The sequence below is a fragment of the Bos grunniens genome, chromosome 26 (assembly GCF_055505025.1).
Source record: "Bos grunniens cultivar Pamir isolate PY7600 chromosome 26, Bosgru_T2T1.0, whole genome shotgun sequence".
NCBI classification, from domain to species: Eukaryota; Metazoa; Chordata; class Mammalia; order Artiodactyla; family Bovidae; genus Bos; species Bos grunniens.
In genome coordinates, this window is record NC_141190.1 from 20,821,955 (window position 1) to 20,846,702 (window position 24,748).

At 40.1% G+C, this 24,748-nt stretch overlaps 2 protein-coding genes across 18 annotated transcripts in view; one reads left to right on the forward strand and one right to left on the reverse strand.

Moving 5' to 3' along the window:
- The window catches only part of COX15 (cytochrome c oxidase assembly factor COX15), a 46,921-nt gene extending 39,837 nt beyond the window's left edge, over positions 1–7,084 (reverse strand). For all 4 annotated transcript variants that reach the window (XR_015155169.1, XM_086377204.1, XM_086377205.1 and 1 more), the window contains exons 1-4: positions 6,906–7,084; positions 5,591–5,781; positions 3,042–3,164; positions 2,573–2,759 (exon numbers count right to left, since the gene is read on the reverse strand). Coding sequence is in view for 3 of the 4 variants with exons in the window: in XM_086377204.1 (XP_086233330.1) it covers positions 2,573–2,759; positions 3,042–3,164; positions 5,591–5,781; positions 6,906–6,995 (591 nt within the window). In the remaining variant the exon portion in view is untranslated. The remainder of the gene's footprint in view (positions 1–2,572; positions 2,760–3,041; positions 3,165–5,590; positions 5,782–6,905) is intronic.
- Positions 7,085–7,174: 90 nt separating this feature from the next.
- Positions 7,175–24,748, forward strand: part of CUTC (cutC copper transporter) — a 33,110-nt gene continuing 15,536 nt past the window's right edge. For 4 of the 14 annotated variants that reach the window (XR_015155170.1, XR_015155175.1, XR_015155174.1 and 1 more), the window contains exons 1-5: positions 7,175–7,358; positions 11,065–11,136; positions 17,503–17,562; positions 21,199–21,408; positions 22,068–22,103. Coding sequence is in view for 5 of the 14 variants with exons in the window: in XM_086377212.1 (XP_086233338.1) it covers positions 7,298–7,358; positions 11,065–11,136; positions 17,503–17,562; positions 21,199–21,408; positions 22,068–22,103 (439 nt within the window). In the remaining 9 variants the exon portion in view is untranslated. Of the gene's footprint in view, positions 7,359–11,008; positions 11,137–17,502; positions 17,563–21,198; positions 21,409–22,067; positions 22,104–24,748 lie in introns of all 14 variants that reach the window. The other 10 variants (XR_015155172.1, XR_015155178.1, XR_015155177.1 and 7 more) reach the window with 4 other exon arrangements.

Below are 24,748 nucleotides of genomic sequence, written 5' to 3' on the forward strand. Positions count from 1 at the left end.
TCAGTTAGAACTGGACATGGAACAACAGACTGGTTCCAAATCAGGAAAGGAGTACGCCAAGGCTATATACTGTCACCCTGCTTATTTAACTTATATGCAGAGTACATCATAAGAAATGCTGGGCTGGATGAAGCACAAGCTGGAATCAAGATTGCTGGGAGAAATATCAATAACCTCAGATATGCAGATGACACCACCCTTAGGGCAGACAGTGAAAAAGAACTAAAGAGCCTCTTCGTACAAGTGAAAGAGGAGAGTGTAAAAGTTGGCTTAAAACACAAAATCCAGAAAACCAAGATCATGGCATCCAGTCCCATCACTTCATGGCAAATAGATGGGGAAATAGTGGAAATAGTGACAGACTTTACTTTTTAGGCTCCAAAATCACTGCAGATGGTGACTACAGCCATGAAATTAAAAAACGCTTGCTCTTTGGAAGAGAAGTTATGACCAATCTAGACAGCATATTAAAAAGCAAAGACATTACTTTGCCAACAAAGATCTGTCTAGTCAAAGCTATGATTTTTCCAGTAGTCATATATGGATGTGAGAGTTGGACTATAAAGAAAGCTGAGTGATGAAGAATTGATGCTTTGAACTGTGGTGCTGGAGCAGACTCTTGAGAGTCCCTTGGACTGCAAGGAGATCCAACTGGTCCATCCTAAAGGAAATCAGTCCTGAATATTCATTGGAAGGACTGATGTTGAAGCTGAAACTCCAGTACTTTGGCCACCTGATGGGAAGAACTAACTCATCTGAAAAGACCCTGATGCTGGGAAAGATTGAAGGCAGGAGGAGAAGGGGACGACAGAAGATGAGATGGTTGCATGGCATCACGGACTCGATGGACATGAGTTTGAGTGAACTCCGGGAGTTGGTGATGGACAGGGAGGCCTGACGTGCTGCATGCAGTCCATGGGGTCGCAAGGAGTCGGACACGACTGAGTAATTGAACTGACCTGAAGAGCCAAATACAGAAAAGGACACAAACGTGTATTTTGGACAAGACCTTTTGGACAAATTCTTGACATAATTTAACATTATGTACATAGTGAAATATGAAAGTAAAAAGACAGGTGATTTGATAAAAACTTAAACTAGACTGTGAAAGCTTTGGAGAAGCTTGACAAAGATAATTGCTTAAAAACAATTATTCTCATGTTAGGTGGGAACAGACAATTATTAAGTTTGTGGGAGGGCAAGTTATAAAAATCTGTAAAGTTTTTCAGGCAAATTGGTTTGCCAGTGTCTAAATTTCTACTCCTTTTTTAAAAAATTATAATGAAAGTACATGCTTAAGTGCAAAAGTTTAAGGTATGTATTATTATTCTACGATTCCCTGTTTAACTGACTCTTCATTTAACCAAACTGTCAGTTCTAGTCATATCAGATAAGGTACAGCCCTTTCACGCCAACCCTCCCCAGCTAACAGAATCATGTCAACATAAACATATGCTCCTCAAGGTCTTTTTGGCTATTTCTTTCCCCCTTCACTATTACCCTGGATGTTCTAATTACTTTGATTTCATCTGCCGAGCATGCTGGAAGATGAGGGCGTTCACAGTGTGATCTGCCAGCCCCCACTTTCTTCCTCCTAAAATCCTATCTGCCATCTTCAAATGTTTGCCTCCCTGAAAGTCTGACTTAAGTGTTTTTTTTTTTTAATTTTAAAACAAACTTTGTTTCACCAACTATCCCTAGTTTGTATTAGATTTTTATTAATGTCTAACTCTATTATCTGTTTCTATCCCTTCTATTTTGTCTCTTCCATCTCCCTCCTTTATTCCTAATCGTGAGTTGGTATTCTTACCACTTTGATTTAAATCAACCAATTAGCTTCCTCCTGACCACATTTTGGTATTTCTTCGCTGCTCTGAGACTCTCCTTTAGAGCCTGTGTATCTTGACACACATACTCCCATGTGTCCTCTCTAACATTCCTTTACTTGGCTCTCAGGCTTCCCTAACCCCAGAACTGCAGAAATCACTCTTTTCCTTAAGAGAAGTTCAACTTACATAACTTTAATCACCCTTTATACTTGAACATCTCTCAGTTACCTCTGTATTCAAAGATCCTTCATCCCACAAAATGTTTCTCTCTTGAAATTTCCCTATTTGTTTCTACAGCCATTCTAGCATGGGGATCCCACTTCCCCATAGAGCAGGCAAGTTAGAAAAAGGGAGGAGACCAAGGACGCAGAAAGCACGCCATGATGGGAAAGAAACTGCAATTCCCTGTTTTTGAGTTTGTGACACAAAAACATATTTACTGAGGGCTTACTGATTCCAGACACTAAGTACTTAACATCACGATCTTTTTTAATTTTCATAAAACCTAAGCGTTAGGGTCTATTATTTTCCCCATTTACAGGTAAGGAAAGCACAGCCTACAGAGGTTAGACAACATGCCCTACTAGGTGACAGAGCTGGGCCTTGAAGCCAGGCCTATGACACCAAAATCCACGTTCTTACCTCCTTTGTTATACTGTTTCAAAGATTACTTTACTAAAAACTATGCCCACTAGGAAGCTCCTGAGAACATTTCTGCTTTCCCAAACTCGAGTAAATCTCACCTGGAAGCAAACTAAACCACAGAGGGCAAGAACACGTCCTTTCAGGCCACGGGTGAGCCAGCCCTTTTTCCAAAAGTAGGCAGCAGGCAGGATGTATGCAAGGCCTACAAGGCGACCCCACATTCGGTGTGAGTACTCCATGTACCAGATGAACTTGAATTCCGCCAGCGTCATATCATGATTCAAGCTGGGTGAAAAGAGAAGTCAAAAATAAGAAAGATCCATCTGATTTTTATTTTCTGATAGAATGCAGGAACATTCTTGGTTTTGAAACTTGACCAGTCTGCCATCTTCCTCATCAGCCACCTCAGAATCACTTTGAAAATGGAGGTTTAGAGTAGGAAGCTTGCTAAACATCCCTAAATCAAATATCAAAGAAGAATAGAACCTACTGTTCTGAAATGTTTTAAATAAGAAAAAGATTGAGTGGATCTACTGGGATGTTTACCCAATTTTCTATAATACTTACATTTTAAATTCTGGAAATTGCTGATATTTTTGGAATTCTGCTTCCCACTCCTCTTTGCTTGTGGGTGGCTTCATCTCCTTTATTAAATGCCAATCTACCATTGAGAGGCCAGACTCTGTCAACCTTAAGATAGGGAAGAAATTTGAGTGTATGTGTTAAATTTCAGTGTGTATATGTGTGTGCACCACACTCGATTACTCATAAATGGTTTACAGTAGCAAGCAGATCTGAACTTGACCCCTATAAAAGTAAACGTATCATTTAATTGTTTCCTCTTTTGACAACTTGCTCTCTTCTTACTGCTTAGAATTTTGTCAGAAAGAGCTGCTATCAGGTACAAATTTCTTTACTCCTTGTTTTATTTCATTAAACTCTCCTTACTTCTTTCACTAGCATTCCCTGACAGATAAAATCAACCCTTAGACCAAAGAAATGTGCCCGAAGTGCATAGCCAATATTATTTACACAAGGGGAAGAGATTGATACAGAAATAAATCAGTTGAGGTTACTGAGTGCATTTAAAGACAATAAAAAAAAAAAAAAAACTTATTGATTACAGCCTACATAACACATAAGGTAAGGGCACAGGGAATGCAGAGAGAATTTGAGGAAGACATACTTTAATAACACTAGAAAGTATTTTCACCAAAAGGGGTCAGGGTTCCAAAAGTAAAAAAGCCAACTTCAGGTCTGAGGCAGGATGTGTACAAAACAAGCCTGGAACATCTTACCCAGAAAGCAAAGGATCAGAGTTTACCAGGTTCCTGTCAGAAAGACTGGAGTCAATCTGAAGAGGTTCCCACTGACTAAAGATAGGACAACTGGAGCAAATCATCACCACTGCAATGGACTGAAACAAATCTAATATATTTAAACCTATGAGCTCATTAATACTTAAAAACTCACTTTATTGGTCACTTTTGGAAAATGCTTGGAACCAACTTATTACTTTGAAGATTGATAAATAAAGGGAAAGGAATTAAGTGTTTATCCTGCCTTTCCTAACATGTTGTACCTCAGCATAACCAAATCACTGATGAGAGAAAGTTTTTCTTTATAGTTGAGCTAATAAAATACCTATTACAATTTTGCAACTGTAATGAAGTAATAGATTTAGGCAATGATCATCAAGGGCTGTTGACATCTTTAACAGACACCAGATATTTATGAATGATCCAGTCACCTATGAAGTATTTTGCTCCCTGTCCCCAACCTGAACCCAATCAAGCAACAAGTTTGTCTACAGGAAATACGGGGGACAATGCTGTTGTTGTTCAGGTGCTCAGTCATGTCTACTCTTTGCGACCCCACGGACTGCAGCACGCCAGGCTTCCCTGTCCTTCACTACCTCCCAGTTTGCTCAAACTCATGTCCATTCAGTCGATGATCCATCCAACCATCTCATCCTCTGTCGTCCCCTTCTCCTCCTGCCTTCAATCTTTCCCAGCATCAGGGTCTTTTCCAGTGAGTCAGCTCTTTGCATCAGGTGGCCAGAATATTAGAGTTTCAGCTTTAGCATCAGTCCTTCCAATGAATATTCAGGGCTGATTTCCTTTAGGTTTGACTGGTTTGATTTCCTTGTTGTCCAAGGGACTCTCAGGAGTCTTCTTCAGCACCACAGTTCGAAAGCATCGATGCTTCGGTGCTCAGCCTTCATTATGGCCCCACTCTCATATCCATATATGACTACTGGAAAAACCATAGCTTTGTGTATATGGGACTTTGTCGGCAAAGTGATGTCTCTGCTTTTTAATATGCTGTCTAGGTTTGTCATAGCTTTTGGAACATGTTAAATATCATAAATGCTATTAGCAAAATCCAGACCGTGAGAAACTACAAAGTACAAATGACCTGGGTTTCTTCAACAATAGCAAAAAACTGCAAAGGGTGTAGGGGAGGTGGAGGGAGTAGAATCCAAATCTATAATATCTCTCTATAGATTTAAAGAGACCTAAGAAACATGCATGGGCTTCCCAGATGGCACTAGTGATAAAGAACCCGCCTGCCAATAGAGGAGATGTAAGAGACACAGGTTCGATCCCTGGGTCGGGAAGATCCCCTGGAGGAGGGCATAGCAACCCACTGCAATATTCTTGCTTGGAGAATCCCATAGACAGAGGAGCCTGGTAGGCTACAGTCCAAGGGTGGCGAAGCATCGGACATGACTGAAGCAACCAAGCATGAAGTATGCACAGGAACCAACAGTGAGATGTGGAACTTATTTGCATGTAATCCAAACAAACTGTACACAAATTTTTGTGACAAATCTGAACTCTGATTGTAGGGGGAAATATACACAAACAATGCACAGCTAACAGTTAAGACCTGAACCAGTCTTTATGAAGGGCTTCTACAGCATGCATGCATTAATAAAATTCTAAACTGTTCTATGGTGGGGCAAGCCATCAGACATGTTCCTTCTATAGGCCTCAATTTCTGTATGCTAAAATGTGGGAGCTAGATTAGATGATTTCTAAGATCCCTTCCCCCTCCGTCATCCTGCATGTCTACTGATGATCCAAACAGCTGACTATGAACAAATTACTCACCTTGTTACTCCACCAAGAATAACTGCTCCAGCCACTGTCCCGCTGCAGACCAGGAGCCATCGGCCCACCACCCGCTCAGCAGCCTTTGAAGGGAGGGACACTGTACCCCTTCCAGGTTGCAAAGCTACATCGGAGATAGTGCTGTATTGCCCTGGCCTCAAGGGGCGCCTGATCCCACAACTGCAACCACACTAAGGATCAAGACAGACAAATTACAACTGGAGAAAGAGGAAAAGGCTTCACTCCACTGCTACTCACACAGTCTCATTGTGTCTGGTATAAAGTACCCTGGTCATATTTCCACTGCTACTGTCCAGGTAAAACATCATCTCTTATCTGGGCTGCATCTACCCCCAAACTGGTTTGCCTGCCTCCAATCCATCCCCACACTACATGAACCTTCTGTCTCTCATATTTCTCCCAGACTTGACTCTACACCTAAATATGGATTAAATAAGGATTATTTTCTTTCTTTTGTATGATTTTTCTCTAACTGGGGTTCTACTTGTCCCCTGACTGACCTATCACAGATCTCAGCTTGGATATCACCTCCTCTAGGAAGTATTCCCAGACCCCCCTACACATGTGCTGGGTCACTCTCCCAGCACACTATACCTCTCCATCTAACAGCAATGTATCATTTAGCACACAGAGGTTGTCTCTATCTCCCACTAAGCTAGAGGACAGCAGTGTCTGGTCAGTCTGGCTTCTACAAACTTCGTTTCATACACAGTTCCTTTACATAACAAGACCTTAAGATTTGACCAGTGAGTTACAAACAAATGAACTGTGACTTTCTCTAGGGCAGGACACTTGATATTTTATCTTGCTTCCATGACCCAGGGATCAAACCCGAGTCTCCTGAGTCTTCTGCATTGGCAGGTGTATTCTTTACCACTGAGCCACCTGCGAAGCCCAGTTAACTAAGTAACTTTAGACAAATTCAGCCTCAATTTACTTCTCTGTAGAATGGAGTTACAGTCCCTAACCTGACTACCCAGTAGCTTTGAGCAGAAATCAAACATATGGGTAAAAATCACTGAGCTTTTACTATGTGCTAAACCTCTGAGTATATTAACACAACACTTATGAAGTGCTATTATCCCCATTTTGCAGAAAAGTAAATTGAGGCACAAAAAGGTTACCCAACTTGGCTAACAGCACACAGCTAGTAAGTGGTAGGTCCGGATCCGGACTCAGGAGCCCTAGACACAATGAAATGCCTTGTCAACTTCAAGGAGCGATGTGTGAGGATATCTCTTGGCCCTTTCACCCCATGCCCGCTTCCGCGACTCAGTGCTCTGCAGTGCAGTACCTGTGTTCTAGGCGCCACCCTAGGAACCAGGAGCCGGAGACACGGGCTCCCCAGCAAGGCCGTCAAGGGCGTAAAGAGTAATCGCTGCATACTATAAACAGTGCCCAACCGCCACCTTCAACCTCCTCTGCTCTCTGGTCTCCTTTCTCCGCCACCAGCGGAAGAAGCACTTCCGGGTCACACAAACGAGCTCCTCCTTTTGGGAAGGCCGGAGCGAGCAGTGACTGCGCCTGCGCCAGTTTATGGGCTTTCGCGGGGGCTGCTGGGGCGTGGACGTCGGGGACGCGCAGGGATGCGCGCATCTGGGAGGACGCGCCTGTCTGGTTGCGCGCGTTGGAACCCGGACTCTTTGAGTGGAAACCGAAGAAGCACGAGGGACGAACGCGTGGAGCATGAAGAGGCAGGGGGCCTCCTCCGAGCGGAAGCGGGCGCGGATACCATCCGGGAAGGCGGGTGCGGAAGGTGGCGGGATGGGGGCGGTGGCCGACTTTGCTGCGGGGTGCGGGCCGGGCCGGGTCGGGCGGGGGTTCTGGCCAGTGGATTAATCGCTATTTCCCTGAAAGTACTTTCTCCTGCTCCTCACAAACACCCCACTGTGAGGCGTAATCTGTTATTCGGCTTTAAACGTGTGGAATCTGAGGGGCTGATGGCGAAAGTGGCCCTGCTCTGGAGCCAGATATGTGTGTAGGTTCGAATCCCGGCGCCCCCCCGTCTCGTCGTGCGACCGTGTTCAAGTTTGGCTAACTTCTCTCAGCCTCGCGTTTCCCATAGCCACACGAGGATACTGGTACCCTCTTACGGCAGCGCTGGATCAGTGTCTGACCTGGAGGGACCGCTTAATAACCTCCTGCGGCGGGGATAGGGGTTGTCCCTAAAAGCCACACCGCTCCGAAGTGGTAAAGCTTGGCTGCCCCAAGTCAAGAGTTCTTCCTGCTGCAACCGGATCGGCTGGCATGGCAGGTGCTAGGGAATTTTTGCCAGGTCCTTCCTCCGGAAACTTGGTTCCTCCAAACTAGCGGTTCTGAAACTTTGATCGCAGGACGCCTTGACCCTCCTAAAATTATTGAGAACCTCAAAGACTTTTTATTTATATAGGTTAAATTTATTGATATTGGACATGTTAGAAATTAAAACAGGACTTTTAAAAAGAAAGGGCTTCCCTTGTGGCTCATCAAGTAAAGAATCCGCCTGCAATGCGAGAAACCTGGGTTCGATACCTGGGTTGGGAAGATCCCCTGGCGAAGGGAACGGCTACCCACTCCGGTATTCTGGCCTGGATAAGTCCATGGGGGTCTCAAAGAGTCCGATAACGACTGAGCGACTTTCTTTCACAAACAGAAGCCCATTACATGTTGACACTTTTTATGGGGGAAAAAAAAAATCACTATTTTCCTAAGCAAACAAAAAATAGAATAGGACCAAATGTTTTATATTTTTGCAGATCTCTAATGTCTGGCGTAATGGAATTCTCATTACGATTGGAGTGCTTTTGCATTCAGTATGACAGGTAGCCTCTCGAAAACTCCACTCTGCCTGTGAAAGAATGAGAGTGAAAAAGGCAACTAAAATCTTGGTATTGTTACGAAAATAAATTTCACTGTACAGACTCTGAAAGTGTCTTAGAGGCCCTTAGTCCAGACCTAACTGGACAGCTACACTGAGAACTGCTGCTCCAAACAAATCTCTTTGATCCCTTCAAATAACTTCTTATTTTAGGACAACTGCCTTACTCTTTTCGTCATAGCCTTTTATGTGCATCCTTACTCTCTTCTGGCCAAGATCTTTTTTTTTTCCTTTTTTTTGGCCACAGCCTGCAGCTTATGGGATTTTAGTCTCCTAACCAGGGATCCAACTTGAGGCCCTGGCATTGAAAGCACCAGAGTCTCAACCACTGGTACATGCTCAGTTGCTCAATGGTGTCTGACCCTTTCGACTCCATGGGCTGTGGCCCACCAGGCTCCTCTGTCCATGGGATTTCCTGGCAAGAATACTGGTGTGGGTTGCCATTTCCTATTGCAGAGGATCTTCCCTACCTGGGGATTGAACCCACATCTTCTGCATTGGCAGGCAAATTCTGTACCACTGAGCCTCCTGGGAAGCCCCTTAATTACTGGACTGCTGGGGAATTCCTGCCAAGATCTTGTCTTGTGTGAGGGAAATGGTACCCCTACAGCACTGTTCAGTTAGATTGATCTAACAGCTGATGTGGATGAACTGTCAGGAAACCCATGGAATTAATGCAGTGCTGTTGGCTAAGAGCCTAGAGTGTCACTTGGCCCTTTCAGAGTTTGAGGCTGATAGTCTCTTAAATAAATGAGGCATTTGCAGTTTGATTTTAGCGAATGATAGATTTTTGTTTTTCAAATTGAAAGTTGATTTTAAAAAACTATAAAAGCAGCATTAGGTAGAAAAAAAAAAAACAAGCAGTACAGTAAAAAGAAAGTAAAAGTAATTTTAAATACTACCACTTAGAAGTAATAATTACCAGCATATGCTGAACATTCCTCTAGATATTATTGCATGAAGTATGCATTCATTATTTTTAATTTTTTTAAGAAAAGTATGTGCTTACAGAAAAAATTCAAAACTGTTTTCATCACACTCTTTAGTGTAAATACATGAATGTTTATGAATTTATAATCATTCAGTTCAGTTCACTGGCTCAGTTGTGTCCAACTCTTTGCAACCACATGGACTACAGCACTCTAGGCTTCCCTGTCCAGCACCAACTTCCGGAGCTTGCTCAAACTCATGTCCATCGAGTCAATGATGCCATCCAACCATCTCATCTTCTGTCGTCCCCTTCTCCTGCCTTCAATCTTTCACCATCAGGGTCTTTTCAAATGAGTCAGTTCTTTGCATCAGGTGGCCAAAGTATTGGAGCTTCAGCTTCAGCATCAGTCCTTCCAATGAATATTCAGTACTGCTTTCCTTTAGGATTGACTGGTTGGATCTCCTTGCAGTCCAAGGGACTCTCAAGAGTCTTCTCCAACACCACAGTTCAAAAGCATCAATTTTTGGCACTTAGCTTTCTTTATGGTCCAACTCTCACATCCATGTAATCATTCAGCCTTTAGTAAATCTTTGTGTGTCTATTCTGTACTATGAGCTATGTACTATAAGCACACTAGACAGTGTGCTTTCTGTGAGTAATAAAGATTTCTCTCATAAAGACCTTACTTAGGAACTTTAGTTCAAGTAAGAATGATCAGGCACCTATCTACATAAATAATAATAAGAGAAAACAATCTTTTAAAGAGGAACATTTGGATTATAAAGAGATCTGAGTTCAAAAAAGGGAGACACAGTTTTCTACCTGGGGAGAGAGAAGTATCATGGAAATGTGATATGACTTGAACCTTGGAAGATTTTAGTGTTCAGAGATAGAGCTGGAAGCACTGTGGATTGAAGAGATAATTAGGAGCAGGAATGGGGATCAGGGAGAACTGGAGACATGTAGAGGAAATAACGTATAGTTAATGAATGACAACTAATAATACTTCCTGTACAATTAGTAGGTACTATTCACTTTACATGAATTATCTCATCCTCTTTACTCTGATGTAAGTATTAAAACCTACTCTGGGGCTTCCCTGTTAGTTCAGTTGGTAAAGAATCTGCCTGGAAGGCAGGAGACCCCGGTTCGATTCTTGGGTAAGGAAGATCCACTGGAGAAGGTATAGGCTACCCACTCTGGTATTCTTGGGCTTCCCTTGTGGCTCAGCTGGTAAAGAATCTGCCTGCAATGCAGGAGACCTGGGTTCAATCCCTGGGTTGAGAAGATCCCCTGAAGAAGGGAAAGGCTACCCACTCCAGTATTCTGGCCTGGAGAATTCCATGGACTGTATAGTCCATGGGGCCACAAAGAGTTGGACATGACTGAGCAACTTTCAACAAAAAAAACTCAGTTTTGGGGAAAACTTAGGCTAAGTAACTGGTCTAGAATTACATATTAACAAATATGTTAATATCCCTGCTCTTAAGCATATATACCTTATAAAGAAGTTTAAATGGATTCTGCAGTCATTGATATATTTCATTGCATGCATGGACCCTAGTGTACTTACCTAGTTACCTGTTAAATGTAAAATATTTGTGTTTAGCTTCATCTGGATGGAAAGTACCCTCATGCAGTTTCATCGTTCTCCATGTATTTTAGGAGCAGCAAATGGGTTTCTCATGGAAGTGTGTGTTGATTCAGTGGAATCAGCTGTAAATGCAGAAAGAGGAGGTAAGAGAAATTATGGAATGAATGGCAGTTGGCAGCCCGTTAAGAATTTGGAAAAGACTCTGATGCTGGGAGGGATTGGGGGCAAGAGGAGAAGGGGACGACAGAGGATGAGATGGCTGGATGGCATCACTGACTGGATGGACGTGAGTCTGAGTGAACTCCGGGAGTTGGTGATGGACAGGGAGGCCTGGCGTGCTGCGATTCATGGGGTCGCAAAGAGTCGGACATGACTGAGCGACTGATCTGATCTGATCTGATCTAAGAGTTTAAAAATGAATCCTGTGAACTGAACTTGAGAACCTTTGTGATCTCTAAAGAAAACAACCAACCAACTAGAAAACCTACTCATCTTCTAGTCTTATTTCCCCAGTAGATTACATTTTGACTCAAGTGTCCATGATAGTGATTACGAACCTACTTTTTAAAAAAATTGAATCTAGCAAAGATATAATTTTTTCTAAGCCATTAATTTTAGAGATTTGATGTTTTCTTCATTGTCAAGACTTATCATTATCTCTTTTTTTTTTTTTTTTTTTGAATGCTATATATTTTATCTCAAGGTTTCTTTGGCACCCTAACTTGCTTTAATAAGAAGCATAGAAATTCCCATCATTTCAGCATCAGAAAAATTTTTAGACTTCATTATGGAAAATTTCAAATATATACAAAAATAGAATACTATAATGAATCACCATGTACCCATCAGCTTTAATTATTTTCAGTACATGGCCAATCTTTCAGTTGTATCAGGGGTGAGTAGACTTTTTCGTAAAGAGCAAGACAGTATATATTTCAACCTTGCTGTCTACATTTGGTCTCTGTCGTATGTACTTTTTTTTGGTCATGCTACAGGGCTTACAGAGTCTTAGTTTTCCTCTCAAGGGACAGAACCTGTGCCCTCAGCAGTAAAAGAGTGGGAGTCCTAACCAAAGGACCACCAGAGAATTCCCACTTATTCATTTTTTTAAATAATCCTTTGAAAGGGTAAAAATCATTCTTAATTTGGCAATTAAAAAGAATGAAGTACTGGTCAGTCTGCAACACAGATAAATCTTGAAACACTATTCTAAATGGAAAAAAGTGAAAAAATACCACATATTATATGATTCAACTTATATGAAATGTCCAGAATAGGCTAATTTTTTATAGACTGAAAGATTTGTGGTTGCCAAGGATTGAGGAGCCCTGGGGAGAAGAGAAAATGACTGCTTAAAGGCTGTGAGGTTTCTTTTGGGTGTGATGAAAATGTTCTAAAATTGCATAGTGGTGATAGTTGCCAAATTTTGTGAGCATGATAAAAACCGTTGAATTATACACTTTAAATGGGCAAACTATATGATATGTGTGTTTTTCTTAAATACATAAAAATTTTTAAACTTGTATGCTGTAACAAAAATAAGCTTGTAAGCCTTTGGCCTCCAGACCATCTGATCTATATTTCTACCTTTCTTAACCTCATCCTCAAATTATTTTGAAGCAAATCCCAGACATTATGTCATTTCAAAATCAAGCATTTCAGTATCCCTAAAAGACAAAGTATCCCTGAAAACCACAGTCACAGAAAACTAACCAATCTGATCACATGGACCACAGCCTTGTCTAACTCAATGAAACTATGAGCCATGCCATGTAGGGCCACCCAAGAAGGACAGGTCATAGTGGAGAGTTCTGACAAAACGTGGTCCACTGAAGAAGGGAATGGCAAACCACTTCAGTATTCTTGTCTTGAGAACCCCATAAACAGTATGAAGAGGCGAAAAGATAGGACACTGAAAGATGGACTCCCCAGGTCAGTAAGTGCCCAATATAATACTGGAGATCTGTGGAAATTACTCCAGAAAGAATGAAGAGATGTAGCCAAAGCAACACCACCACCCAGTTGTGGATGTGACTGGTGATGGAAGTAAAGTCTGATGCTGTAAAGAGCAATATTGCATAGGAACCTAGAATGCTAGGTCCATGAATCAAGGCCAATTGGAAGTGGTCAAACAGGAGATGGAAAGAGTGAAAATCGACGTTTTAGGAATGAGAAAACTAAAATGGACTGGAATGAGTGAATTTAACTCAGATAACCATTATACCTACTACTGTGGACAAGAATCTCTTAGAAGAAATGGAGTAGCCATCATAGTCAACCTAAGAGTCCGAAATGAGTACTTGGATGCAGTCTCAAAAACAAGAGAATTATCTCTGTTCATTTCTAAGACAAACCATTTAGTATCACAGGAATCCAAGTCTATGCCCCAACCAGTAATGCTGAAGAAGATGAAGCTGAACAGTTCAATGAAGACCTACAAGACCTTCTAGAACTAACACCCCAGAAAAATGTCCTTTTCATTATAGGGATCTGGAGTGCAAGAGTAGGAAGTCAAGAAACGCCTGGAATAACAAGCAGATTTGGCCTTGGAGTACAGATTGAGCAGGGCAAAGGCTAATAACAGTTTTGCCAAGAGAACGCACTGGTCATAGCAAACACCCTCTTCCAACAACACAAGAGAAGACTCTACCCATGGACATCACCAGATGGTCAATACTGAAATCAGATTGATTATATTCTTTGCAGCCAAAGATGAAGAAGCTCCATACAGTCAGCAAAAACACGACCGGGACCTGACTGTGGCTCAGATCACGAACTCCTGATTGCCAAATTCAGACGTAAAATGAAGAAAGGAGGGGAAACCACTAGACCATTCAGGTATGACCCTTACAATTATACAGTGGAAGTGACAAATAGATTCAAGGGATTAGATCTGATAGAGTGCCTGAAGAACTACTGATGGAGGTTTGTGACACTATACAGGAGGCAAGGATCAAGACCATCCCCAAGATAAATGCAAAAAGGCAAAATGATTATTTGAGGAGGCCTTACAAATAGCTGTGAAAAGAAGAGAAGTGAAAGGCAAAGGAGAAAAGGAAAGATACACCCATTTGAATGCAGAGTTCCAAAGAACAGCAAGGAGAGATAAGAAAGCCTTCCTCAGGGATCAGTGCAAAGAAATAGAAGAAAACAGTAGAATAGGAAAGACTAGCGATCTCTTCAAGAAAATTAGAGATACCAAGGGAACATTTCATGCAAAGATGGGCACAATAAAGAACAGAAATGGTATGGACCTAACAGAAGCAGAAGATATTAAAAAGAGGTGGCAAGAATACAGAGAAGAGCTATACAAGAAAGATCTTCACGACCCAGATAATGACGATGGTATGATCACTCACCTAGAGCCAGACATTCTGGAGTGCGAAGTCAAGTGGGCCTCAGGAAGCATCACTACGAAGAAAGCTAGTGGAGGTGATGGAATTCCAGTTGAGCTATTTCAAATCCTAAAAGATGATGCTGTGAAAGTGCTGCACTCAATAGGCCAGCAAATTTGGAAAACTCAGCAGTGGCCACAGGACTGGAAAAGGTCAGTTTTCATTCCAATCCCAAAGAAAGGCAATGCCAAAGAATGCTCAAACTACCACACAATTGCACTCATCTCACATGCTAGTAAAGTGATGCTCAAAATTCTCCAAGCCAGGCTGCAACAGTACGTGAACTATGAACTTCCAGATGTTCAAGCTGTATTTAGAAAAGACAGAGGAACCAGAGATCAAATTGCCAACATCTGTTGGATCATCAAAAAAGCAAGAGAGTTCCAGAAAAACATCTGCTTTATTGACTATGCCAAAGCCTTTGACTGTGTGGATCACAACAAACTGTGGAAAATTCTGAAAGAGATGGGAATATCAGACCACCTGACCTGCCTCCTGAGAAATCGGTATCCAGGTCAGGAAGCAACAGTTAGAACTGGACATGGAAGAACAGACTGGTTGCAAATCAGGAAAGGAGTACATCAAGGCTGTATATTGCTTATTTAACAATAAGCAATTTAACTTACATGCAGAGTACATCATGAGAAATGCTGGGCTGGATGAAGCACAAGCTGGAATCAGGATTGCTGGGAGAAATATCAATAACCTCAGATATGCAGATGACATCACCCTTATGGCAGAAAGCAAAGAACTAAAGAGCCTCTTGATGAAAGTGAAGGAGGAGAGTTTTAAAAAGTTGGCTTAAAAGTCAACATTCAGAAAACTAAGATCATGGCATCTGGTCCCATCACTTCATGGCAAATAGATGGAGAAGCAATGGAAACAGTGAGAGAGTTTATTTTTGGGGGCTCCAGAATCACTGCAGATGGTGACTGCAGCAATGAAATTAAAAGATGCTTGTTCCTTGGAAGAAAAGTTATGACCAGCCTATTCAAAAGCAGAGGCATTACTTTGCCAACAAAGGTCCGTCTAGTCAAATCTATGATTTTTCCAGTAGTCATGTATGGATGTGAGAATTGGACTATAAAGAAAGCTGAGCACTGAAGAATTGATGCTTTTGAACTGTGGTGTTGGAGAAGACTCTTGAGAGTCCCTTGGACTGCAAGGAGATCCAACCAGTCCATCCTAAAGGAAATCAGTCTTGAATATTCTTTGGAAGGACTGATGCTGAAGCTGAAACTCCAGTACTTTGGCCACCTCATGCGAAGAACTGCCTCACTGGAAAATACCCTGATGCTGGGAAAGATTGAAGATGGGAGGAGAAGGGGACAACAGAGGATGAGATGGTTAGATGGCATCACCAACTCGATGGACAGGAGTTTGAGTAAACTCTGGGAGTTGGTGATAGACAAGGAGGGCTGGGGTGCTACAGTTCATGGGGTTGCAAAGAGCTGGACCCGACTGACTGACTGAACTGAACTGAAAAGGTAAAGGCCTTTAAAAAAAATAGAATAATAACCACAATATCAGTAACATATCTCTAAAAATAATATTTCTTAATAGCATCAAAAATACCCAGTTAGTTTTCAGATTTCCCCAACTGGCTCACACAGTTTTGTTTTATTTTACAGTTCTTGGAATCAAGATAGAAACGTCATTTTTTATGTCTGTTTCAATCTGTTTCCCTTTTTTCTTTTTTTAATTCTTTCTCTTCTTTCTACAGTTTGTTAAACTGATTTTCATCTTTTTTTTCCCATCTTATAAAGTATTCCATATTCTACATTTTGCTGACTGTATATGTAGTGTTATTTATTATATTCCTCTGACCCCTGCATTTCCTGTAAAATTTTAGTTAACCTAAAGGCTTAATTAGATTCAGACTTGAGTTTTTTATAACACTACTTTATGGATGGGGTTTTCTGTTGACTCATTGGTAAAGAACTCACCTGCCAATGGAAAAGACCCTGGTTCAATCCCTGGATCAGGAAGATCCCTTGGAGAACAAAGTGGCAGCGCACTCCAGTATTGTTGCCTGGAGAATTCCATGGACAGAGAAGCCTGGAGAGCTACAGTCCATGGGGTCTCAAAAGAGTGGAACACAATGTAGCGACTAAAAGTAACAGACTTAATAGATAATGGCATATTCCCTGGGATATAACATCCTAGTTTTTTCGGTTTTTATGATACTAAGGTTGATCAGTGGATTCAGATATTATCAGCCTGATCCACCTGGTTTTCCTACCAGCTTTCACCTAATAATTTTAGCAATGCTTATTTTAGTAGGGTTTGTAAAATGGTGTTATGTTATGTCTAACATTTATTTTTCATTTATTAGCAGTATGCTTCTATAAAGAACTTTCCCTCACCAACTGCTTTGTTATACTGAGGTTCAGTTTGTATAAGAAAGGCAGGATAAGTGCTTGCTGCTTTTTCCTTGTTTACTGATATTGGGGATTATGTGTTCTCTATTCTCCAGTGTATTCTTGTTTTATCTTTACGAGCCTAGATGTAGGCATATTTGATGTGTTTGAATCCAGTGTAGTTGTTCTTCTTGTTGATGCTCAAAATGTCTTTGTGATTATGCTTATTAGCCAGTAGGAGCCTCTTCAAGCTGGCTTCTGAGACCTTTTGACGTGATGCTGTAGTCTGATTGTTCTTTGGCTTTCAGCATTTTCTTAAGCTACTTAAAAGTAACGTGCTTTTTTAAAGCTTAGAATAATAAAGACTCTCTTGGAAAAGATCACTGTTTTTTATAATCAATGAATTAGCATTCCACTATAGTCAGTCCAGAAATTTCTTTATTCTAAGTCACTTTCTTATATATAGAGAGGCCACCCTATAATAAAAAATTTTAGGAAACCTAGCTTAACTTGAATTAACTGTTAAATTTGACTTTATCAGTAACATAATGTGGGTTGGAGAATATAGTTGGGTTTAAAAGTAGAATTTTAGTCTAGTTCTATAATTTGATTTCTTTCACTTTCTAAGACTCTTTGTTCCTCTATTTAGAAAAAAATGTTTCTGTTTAATACTTTTGAGCAATGCTTTTCAAATTTTTTCTTAATTTTTTAGTTAAAAAAAATTATTGTGCTGAGCAGTGCTTTTTTATTACAGGTGCTGGTCGCATAGAGTTATGTTCTGGCTTGTTGGAAGGAGGAACCACACCCAGCATGGGTAAGCATCCATTTTTTTGGATTTCCTCATAGGAGTTCACAGAGCCTAGAGACAATTGATAATCTGTTATTGGGATCTTTTACTCAAGTTACTAACATGTTAACTGTGCCATGAATATTGTATCAGAAATGTTTCTACTTGCAGATAAACCTGTCAGTTGTAGATGTGATCAAATAGATATTTTTTTCCCTTTAGGTATCAAAAAGTTGAGATTAAATTACTATTAATATTGGTTCATATACCCTGCAGGCTGTCAGGGACCCTGGTTTCCTTGCCTCTTTCATTCTGGCATCCTTGGCATCCTGGCTTTTGTCTTCGTTTCTCCCCTCCTGCTCGTTGTGCTGTTGTCATTTTGCTTTTGCATAAGTTAAAAACTCCACACTTCATTGTTATTATTTTTGTTTAAAGAGTCAGTTATACTATAAAGAGTAAAAAAATAACACAGTCATATTTAGTCATGTGTAGTTACCATTTCTGGTGCTCTTCCTTTGTATAGATCTGGTATTTCCGTCTGGTTTCCTTTTCTTTCTGCCTGAAGTAATTCTTTTAACATTTTTTGTAGTATAAGTGTGCTAGTAATGAATTCTTTCGGCTTTTGTATATCTGAAAACATCTTTCCCCATTTTTTGAAAGATATTTTTGCTGAGTGTAGAATTCTAGGTTGACAGTTTTATTCTTTCAGGACTTTAGAGATGCTTCTCCAGCTGTCTTCTTGCCTATTGTTTCTGACAGGAAATCTATCATCCAAACCGTTGTTCTTTTCTGTGTGATTTGTCTCTTTTCTCTGATTGCTTTTAAGGTTTTTTTCCTTTATTCTTGGTTTTGAACATTTGATTATGATGTCCCTGAGTGTAGTTTTCTTCATGTTTCTTGAACATGTGCGTTTATACTTTCATCACACTTGGAAATTTTTCAACATTTAATGTCCTCCACTTCCTTCTTCAAAGACTTCAACTAACTTAAATAAGGCTGCTTAAAGTTGTTCCACAACTACCCTTAAAAAATTTTTTTTTCTGTTTCATTTTCTATAAATCTTCCTTTGTTTTCAAGTGTACTAATCTTTTCTCTGCAGTGTTTAATTGCTGTTAATCCTAGCTACTATATTTTTCATCTCACATAGTTCTTATCACTAGATATTTGAATTTATTGTTATATCTCTTGTCCGTTTTAAACTTTTTTGAACATATAGAATAAGGTTGCTGCTGCTGCTGCTGCTGCTAAGTCGCATCAGTCGTGTCCGACTCTGTGCGACCCCATAGATGGCAGCCTGTCAGGCTCTACCGTTCCTGGGATTTTCCAGGCAAGAACACTGGAGTGGGTTGCCATTTCCTTCTCCAATGCATGAAAGTGAAAAGTGAAAGTGAAGTTGCTCAGTTGTGTCCGACTCAGCGACCCCATGGAAAAGGCAATGGCAACCCACTCCAGTACTCTTGCCTGGAAAATTCCATGGATGGAGGAGCCTGGTAGGCTACAATCCATGGGGTCGAGAAGAGTCGGACACGAGTGAGCGACTTCACTTTCACTTTTCACTTTCATGCATTGGAGAAGGAAATGGCAACCCACTCCAGTGTTCTTGCCTGGAGAATCCCAGGGACGGCGGAGCCTGGTGGGCTGCCATCTGTGGGGTCGCACAGAGTCGGACACAACTGATGCGACTTAGCAGCAGCAGCAGCAGCAGCGACCCCATGGACTGCAGCCTACCAGGCTCCTCCGTCCATGGGATTTTCCAGGCAAGAGTACTAGAATATAGACTAAGGTTACAATAGCTATTTTAATGCCTTGGCTACTAATTCTAACACATGTATCAGTTTTGATTGGTTTTGTTTGATTGATTTTTTACCTCATGATCCATCTTGTTTTCCTACCTGATATTTTTCATTGTGTGTAAGACATTATGAATTTTACTTTGTTGGCTACTGGATATTTTTGTATTCCTATGAATATTCTTGAGCAGTTAGGTTACTTGGAAACAGTTTGTTCCTTTTGGATAATGTTTTTAAAATTTGTTATGTGGGTCTGGAACAGTGGTCAGTCTAGAGTTCATTATTCCCCACTACTGAAGCAAGACCCTTTCTGCACTCTACCCAGTGCTCCATGAATCTTGAAATTTTCCTGTCTGTCTGGTGGGAGCAGGCATTATTCCTGGCCTGGTATGAACAACAGGCAGTATTGCTTCTGATTTTTTTCAGTGGATCTTTCCCTGGCTTTGTGTAGTTGCCTTGCATGCATACATCAGTTGGTACTCAGTTGAGTATTAGAGATAAGTGGGGTCAGGTAGGGAGGGTCTCTCCTGACTTCCCTAAGCTGTGACCTGGAAAAATCTCAAGGTAGTAATCTGGGTAATAGGAGAGCTTACCGCATTTGTTTTCCATCTTTAAGGGATCATTATCCTTTGTTGCAAACCATTGTTTGATATGTTTTGTCTCTTTTTTTTTGAATAAGTGGAAGGGTAAATCCAGTTCCTGTTGCTCTGTCTTGGTCAAAAGCAGAAGTCCCTATATGAATTTTTGACTCCTTTATTTTATTCTGAGATGGATGGTAGCATTATTTATTATAAAAGGTTTATGTATGCAATGGCCTTTTAGTGACTCTCCTCACTAAAATAAAAGAGGGCAGTCCCTGGCCATTCTATGAAATACCTAGAACATATCTGTAATTTGAGGGCAGTCTGTTTTTTGCAACAGCAGTCATGCATGATGGACTTCGTGAATGGGCCAAGCCAGCTATAATATGCCCATCACCAGTCATTGCTTGGTGTCCCATACAGAACTGGGGTTCTTGTAGCAAGGAAAAAGAAGTAAATTCATATTAGGTAAACAGTCATGGTGCCTGCCACAGATTTTATACCATTGAGAGTTTCTGAACTAGTCACAAATTGTGTTAGATTTGGTTATTTTTGTTCATGAATTTCCCAGGCAAGAATACTGGAGTGGATTGCCATTTCCTACTCCAGCGGATCTTCCTGACCCAGGGATTGAAGCTTCATCTCCTGTGTCTCCTGCATTGCAGGTGGATTCTTTACCCACTGAGCCAACAGGGAAGCCCTCATTTTTGTTCATAGATCGCCTGTTAGCATCACAAATAAGTGCAACATTGCTCCCTTTTACACATCTCTTATTAAAAAAGGCTTTACTAAATATCTTCATCTAGTAGGAATCATAAACTTTAAAACTATGTAACCATCTGTATAGCAGGTTTTAAATAGAGATGTAATCATTAGGAAGGAGAAACCAGATCTTAGGGAATACATTGGCAGAACATAGAGCCTGGTAGTTGTTACACTTTTAAATGTCACATTCCAGTAAAAGAATTTTTGTTAAGCACAACAAAAAAATTTTTAAAAGCATAACTGAACAGTGCTTTTAAAATGCAGTAACTTCTGTTTTCTAAATTGCTGTTTTTACCCTTGACTTTTTTATTATGTAAATTTCTACTTATAGGTACGTTTTTCTTCTCAGTGTCTCCTTTTTCCTTTAGATCATCTTTCTATGGTTTTTACTCCATCAGCTCTTCTGTTCCTTGTAGAAGTGATAATACCAGAGCAAATGTAAAAGACCAATACAGTAATATTTTATTGACTTCCTTAAGCTTTTAGCTTACATTTGAATTTTAATTAGTCTGTTCCCTTTCTTACAGGTGTCCTTCAAGTAGTGAAGCAGTATGTCCAGATCCCAGTTTTTGTGATGATTCGGCCACGTGGAGGTGATTTTTTATATTCAGATCGTGAAGTTGAGGTGATGAAGGCTGACATTCGTCTTGCCAAGCTTTATGGTGCTGATGGTTTGGTATTTGGGGCATTGACTGAAGATGGACACATTGACAAAGAACTGTGCATGTCCCTTGTGGGTAAGAATTTGTATCAGAGACCAGAAAGCCCCTAAAGATGATTGCATTGAATAGTCCCTATACAGAAAAATGCAATCACAAAACTGGCTTTTCATTCACACCTGCAGGCACTTATATTCACCTGTTTTAAACACTATTATTTAGATGTTTTAGGTAGACAGTATGTGCTACAGAATCCCCCTGACTCAGCTGCAATAGATTGGATTATGCTGCTTGTTCCTATAGGGTTTAAGGGGAATTTACCTTGATCTCTTTAATCACAGCAGCAAAAACTTTAAAAGCTGTTCCAGTTGGTAAGGATGGGGAGACACAGAGAACACAGAAGCAAAGTATTTATATTACTAGGCCAGAGTATTTCTTAAAGATTTTCAGAAGAGTAAGTGACAGATGTAGTGCTATCCTTATAGTTGCCAGATTGTATAATTTTCATTTCAAGGGGTGGATGACAGTTTTTTAAAATATGAAAGTTGGAGATTAATGGAAACACAGGACTATTAAATTTGGAAAACTACCATTTTTTAAATTATTATTATTTTAGCTCACTGTCTTCACTTAGGAAAAGAAAATATAAAAAAGTCCTGTCTAACATGGAGAGTTCTGTAAATAGTAATCAGTGATTATCTCTTCATTCATGTTGTTATGTGATTTTCTTTTTATAGCTCTTTGCCGTCCCCTGCCAGTCACTTTCCACCGAGGTGAGTCATTTCCATTTTAGAAGTTCTGTTGAACGGTGTCAGTTTTCTCATTTCACCAAACGCCACAACCTTTTCATGAAACACAATTCTATACTGTTACCAATTGGTTTTTTTTTATACCTGTCATGGGACTAACAGTTGTAAATTTCGAAATGCACAATTTCTAGAAAATATGAAGCCTTAGTTATGAAAAGTTGTTAAAGGCAGAAGGTGCTGGTGGTGGAATATAATAGAGGGAAAGAGTAAGCATTGCCTGCAAGTGTGTGTACTTGTCACAGAATTCCAAGCAAGAATCTTGAGATTTATTTTTGTTGCATCACCTCAGGTCATGTGCAGTCTCAAAAAGAATAAATCACTGTGGCCAATGGAAATAAAATGTACTGCTTGACTTAAACCAGATAAGACCATTCTGGAGGTCGGAGTGAGGTCAACTTTCCCAAATTTGTGGGCAGAAAGGGGCTGGATTTCCAGTGAAGAATTGGATAATATTAGGAAGAGGAGAGAAAAAATACGTGCTAGATAGTCAGTGACCAGATGTTCACTATAGTGCGCAAAACTATTTTACATTATTGATAGCTTGTCTACTTGAGAATGATTTCTAAAAAGTGTCTAATAATTTTATGTAAAAATGCTTCCTATCTCTGAATCAGGCAGTTACAGTTCCCATTTTTGCCTAGCATTGGTAAAATGGAGGAACGAGTGCGAATTTTGCCTTTAAGGCACTGCTATTGCACATGAAAAGAAAAAAAATCTTCAGTTTTTTTTTGATTTGATGATATGCATGAGAAATTACTGAATGTCTTTCTGTCCTTTTGAGTAATTGTCCAAAGATTAAGATGAGAGTGGACACCACCATTTACATCCATTTATAGAACTTCGATATGAAACATGTTATCCTTGTTAATTTGTGAAATGAATAACACCAGAAAACTGTTTTCTTAACTTACTGTTTAGCAATGTTTCTTATAAACTAGCAATAACTAAAAAATGTTAGATTGCATAAAAGTCAAAACTTTGAAGCTAGCCAAAAACAAAAAGTTTTAAAATATGAAATCATTTAAATAAGTAAATATTTATCTGAAAAATATATAGTTTAAAATTTGATATAAGTAATTCAAAATAAACCCACCTTATAGAATATATTTTTCTTTTCTTAAACTAAGAAAATCATTTTAGAGTTCTGTTCTTTTCCTCCTTCAATAAATTGAAAATACTTCCATATTTTTTAATTGTTATATTGTCCTGGATTCCACATTTTTCTCACTTGTGTATTTAATACAGTAAGTCTCCTACATATGAACCTTCAAGTTGTGAACTTTCAAAGATGGGAACATGCATTTTGCATGTCTAATCATGTAAGTTAATTCACATGTCTAGCGTCACCTGTGTGCACCCTCTATAGGTGATTATGCCTTTGTGTACTTTACTGTACAGTACTGTATAGAATACAGTAGTACAGTATCTTTATTTCAAGCCCAGGAAGCCTGGAAGTACGTGTAAAGGCAGCAGTGATAGGTATTATAAACCTGTTACAGTACAGTTCAATATAGCTGATTATGTTAGTTGGATACTGATACTAACTTTGTTGGATATAGGAACAAATTGGACTTACTTACACTCTTGGAATGGAACTCATTCATATGTAGGGGCTTACTATAATATGATAGTATAATCACTGTGAGAAGGTACTGCCACCAAAAAACTAAAATCCTCTGTAGTAGATTTAGGTGCCTACATAAATTAAAGGGCAAAAGGAAGGGGTTTATCACCTAATCCACCATAGATCAGTATTTAGTATCATGTAGCAGCACAGAGGGAGAAGGCAATGGCACCCTCTTCCAGTCCTCTTGCCTGGAAAATCCCATGGACGGAGGAGTCTGGTAGGCTGCAGTCCATGGGGTTGCTAAGAGTCGGGCACGACAGAGTGACTTAGCAGCAGCAGCAGCAGCACAGAGAGTCAAAGCAGAAGTCGTTTTGTTTGGGGTTTCTAGTGCCAGTTTCCTTAATGAAGAGGAGAGAAGTCTCTTAGAAAATAGGATGGAATTGAAACTTGATAGAGTCTGTCGTAAACAACTATCTTTATACAATGAATCTTGAAAACACGGGGTAAAACGGATTAGAATAAAATATTAGTCAATAAAGAGAATATGAACCAAGGCCTTTTCTAGAACTGATGAGTGTAAAGTTTTCATTCTGCTTGTGCAGTTTGTTTGAGCCCTTAGAACAGACTTTCCCAAATGTGAGTCAGTTGTCTGTCACATTTACAATTTGACCATTTCCAAGGGCTACTTGTGCAAATTTACTTTTAAAATCTTAAGTAAATTTATTTTAAAGAGAAACTAATGAAAAAAATGGAAGCTTTTCACTTCTAATCTGCATTTAAGTAAATGCATCTGTTCATATGTATACCATCTAAAATGATCCTGCAGGGACTTCACTGGTGGTCCAGTGGCTAAAAGTCCACGCTCCCGATGCAGGGGACCTGGGTTCTATCCCTGGTCAGGGAACTAGATCCAATATACTGCAGCTAAGACCCAGCGCAGCCAAATAAGTAAATTAAACAAATATTTTTTAAAAATAAAATGATCCTGGTACCACTAGTGGCACTGACTATGGTGTAGTGGTAAACTGTTTCTCAGGAAAAA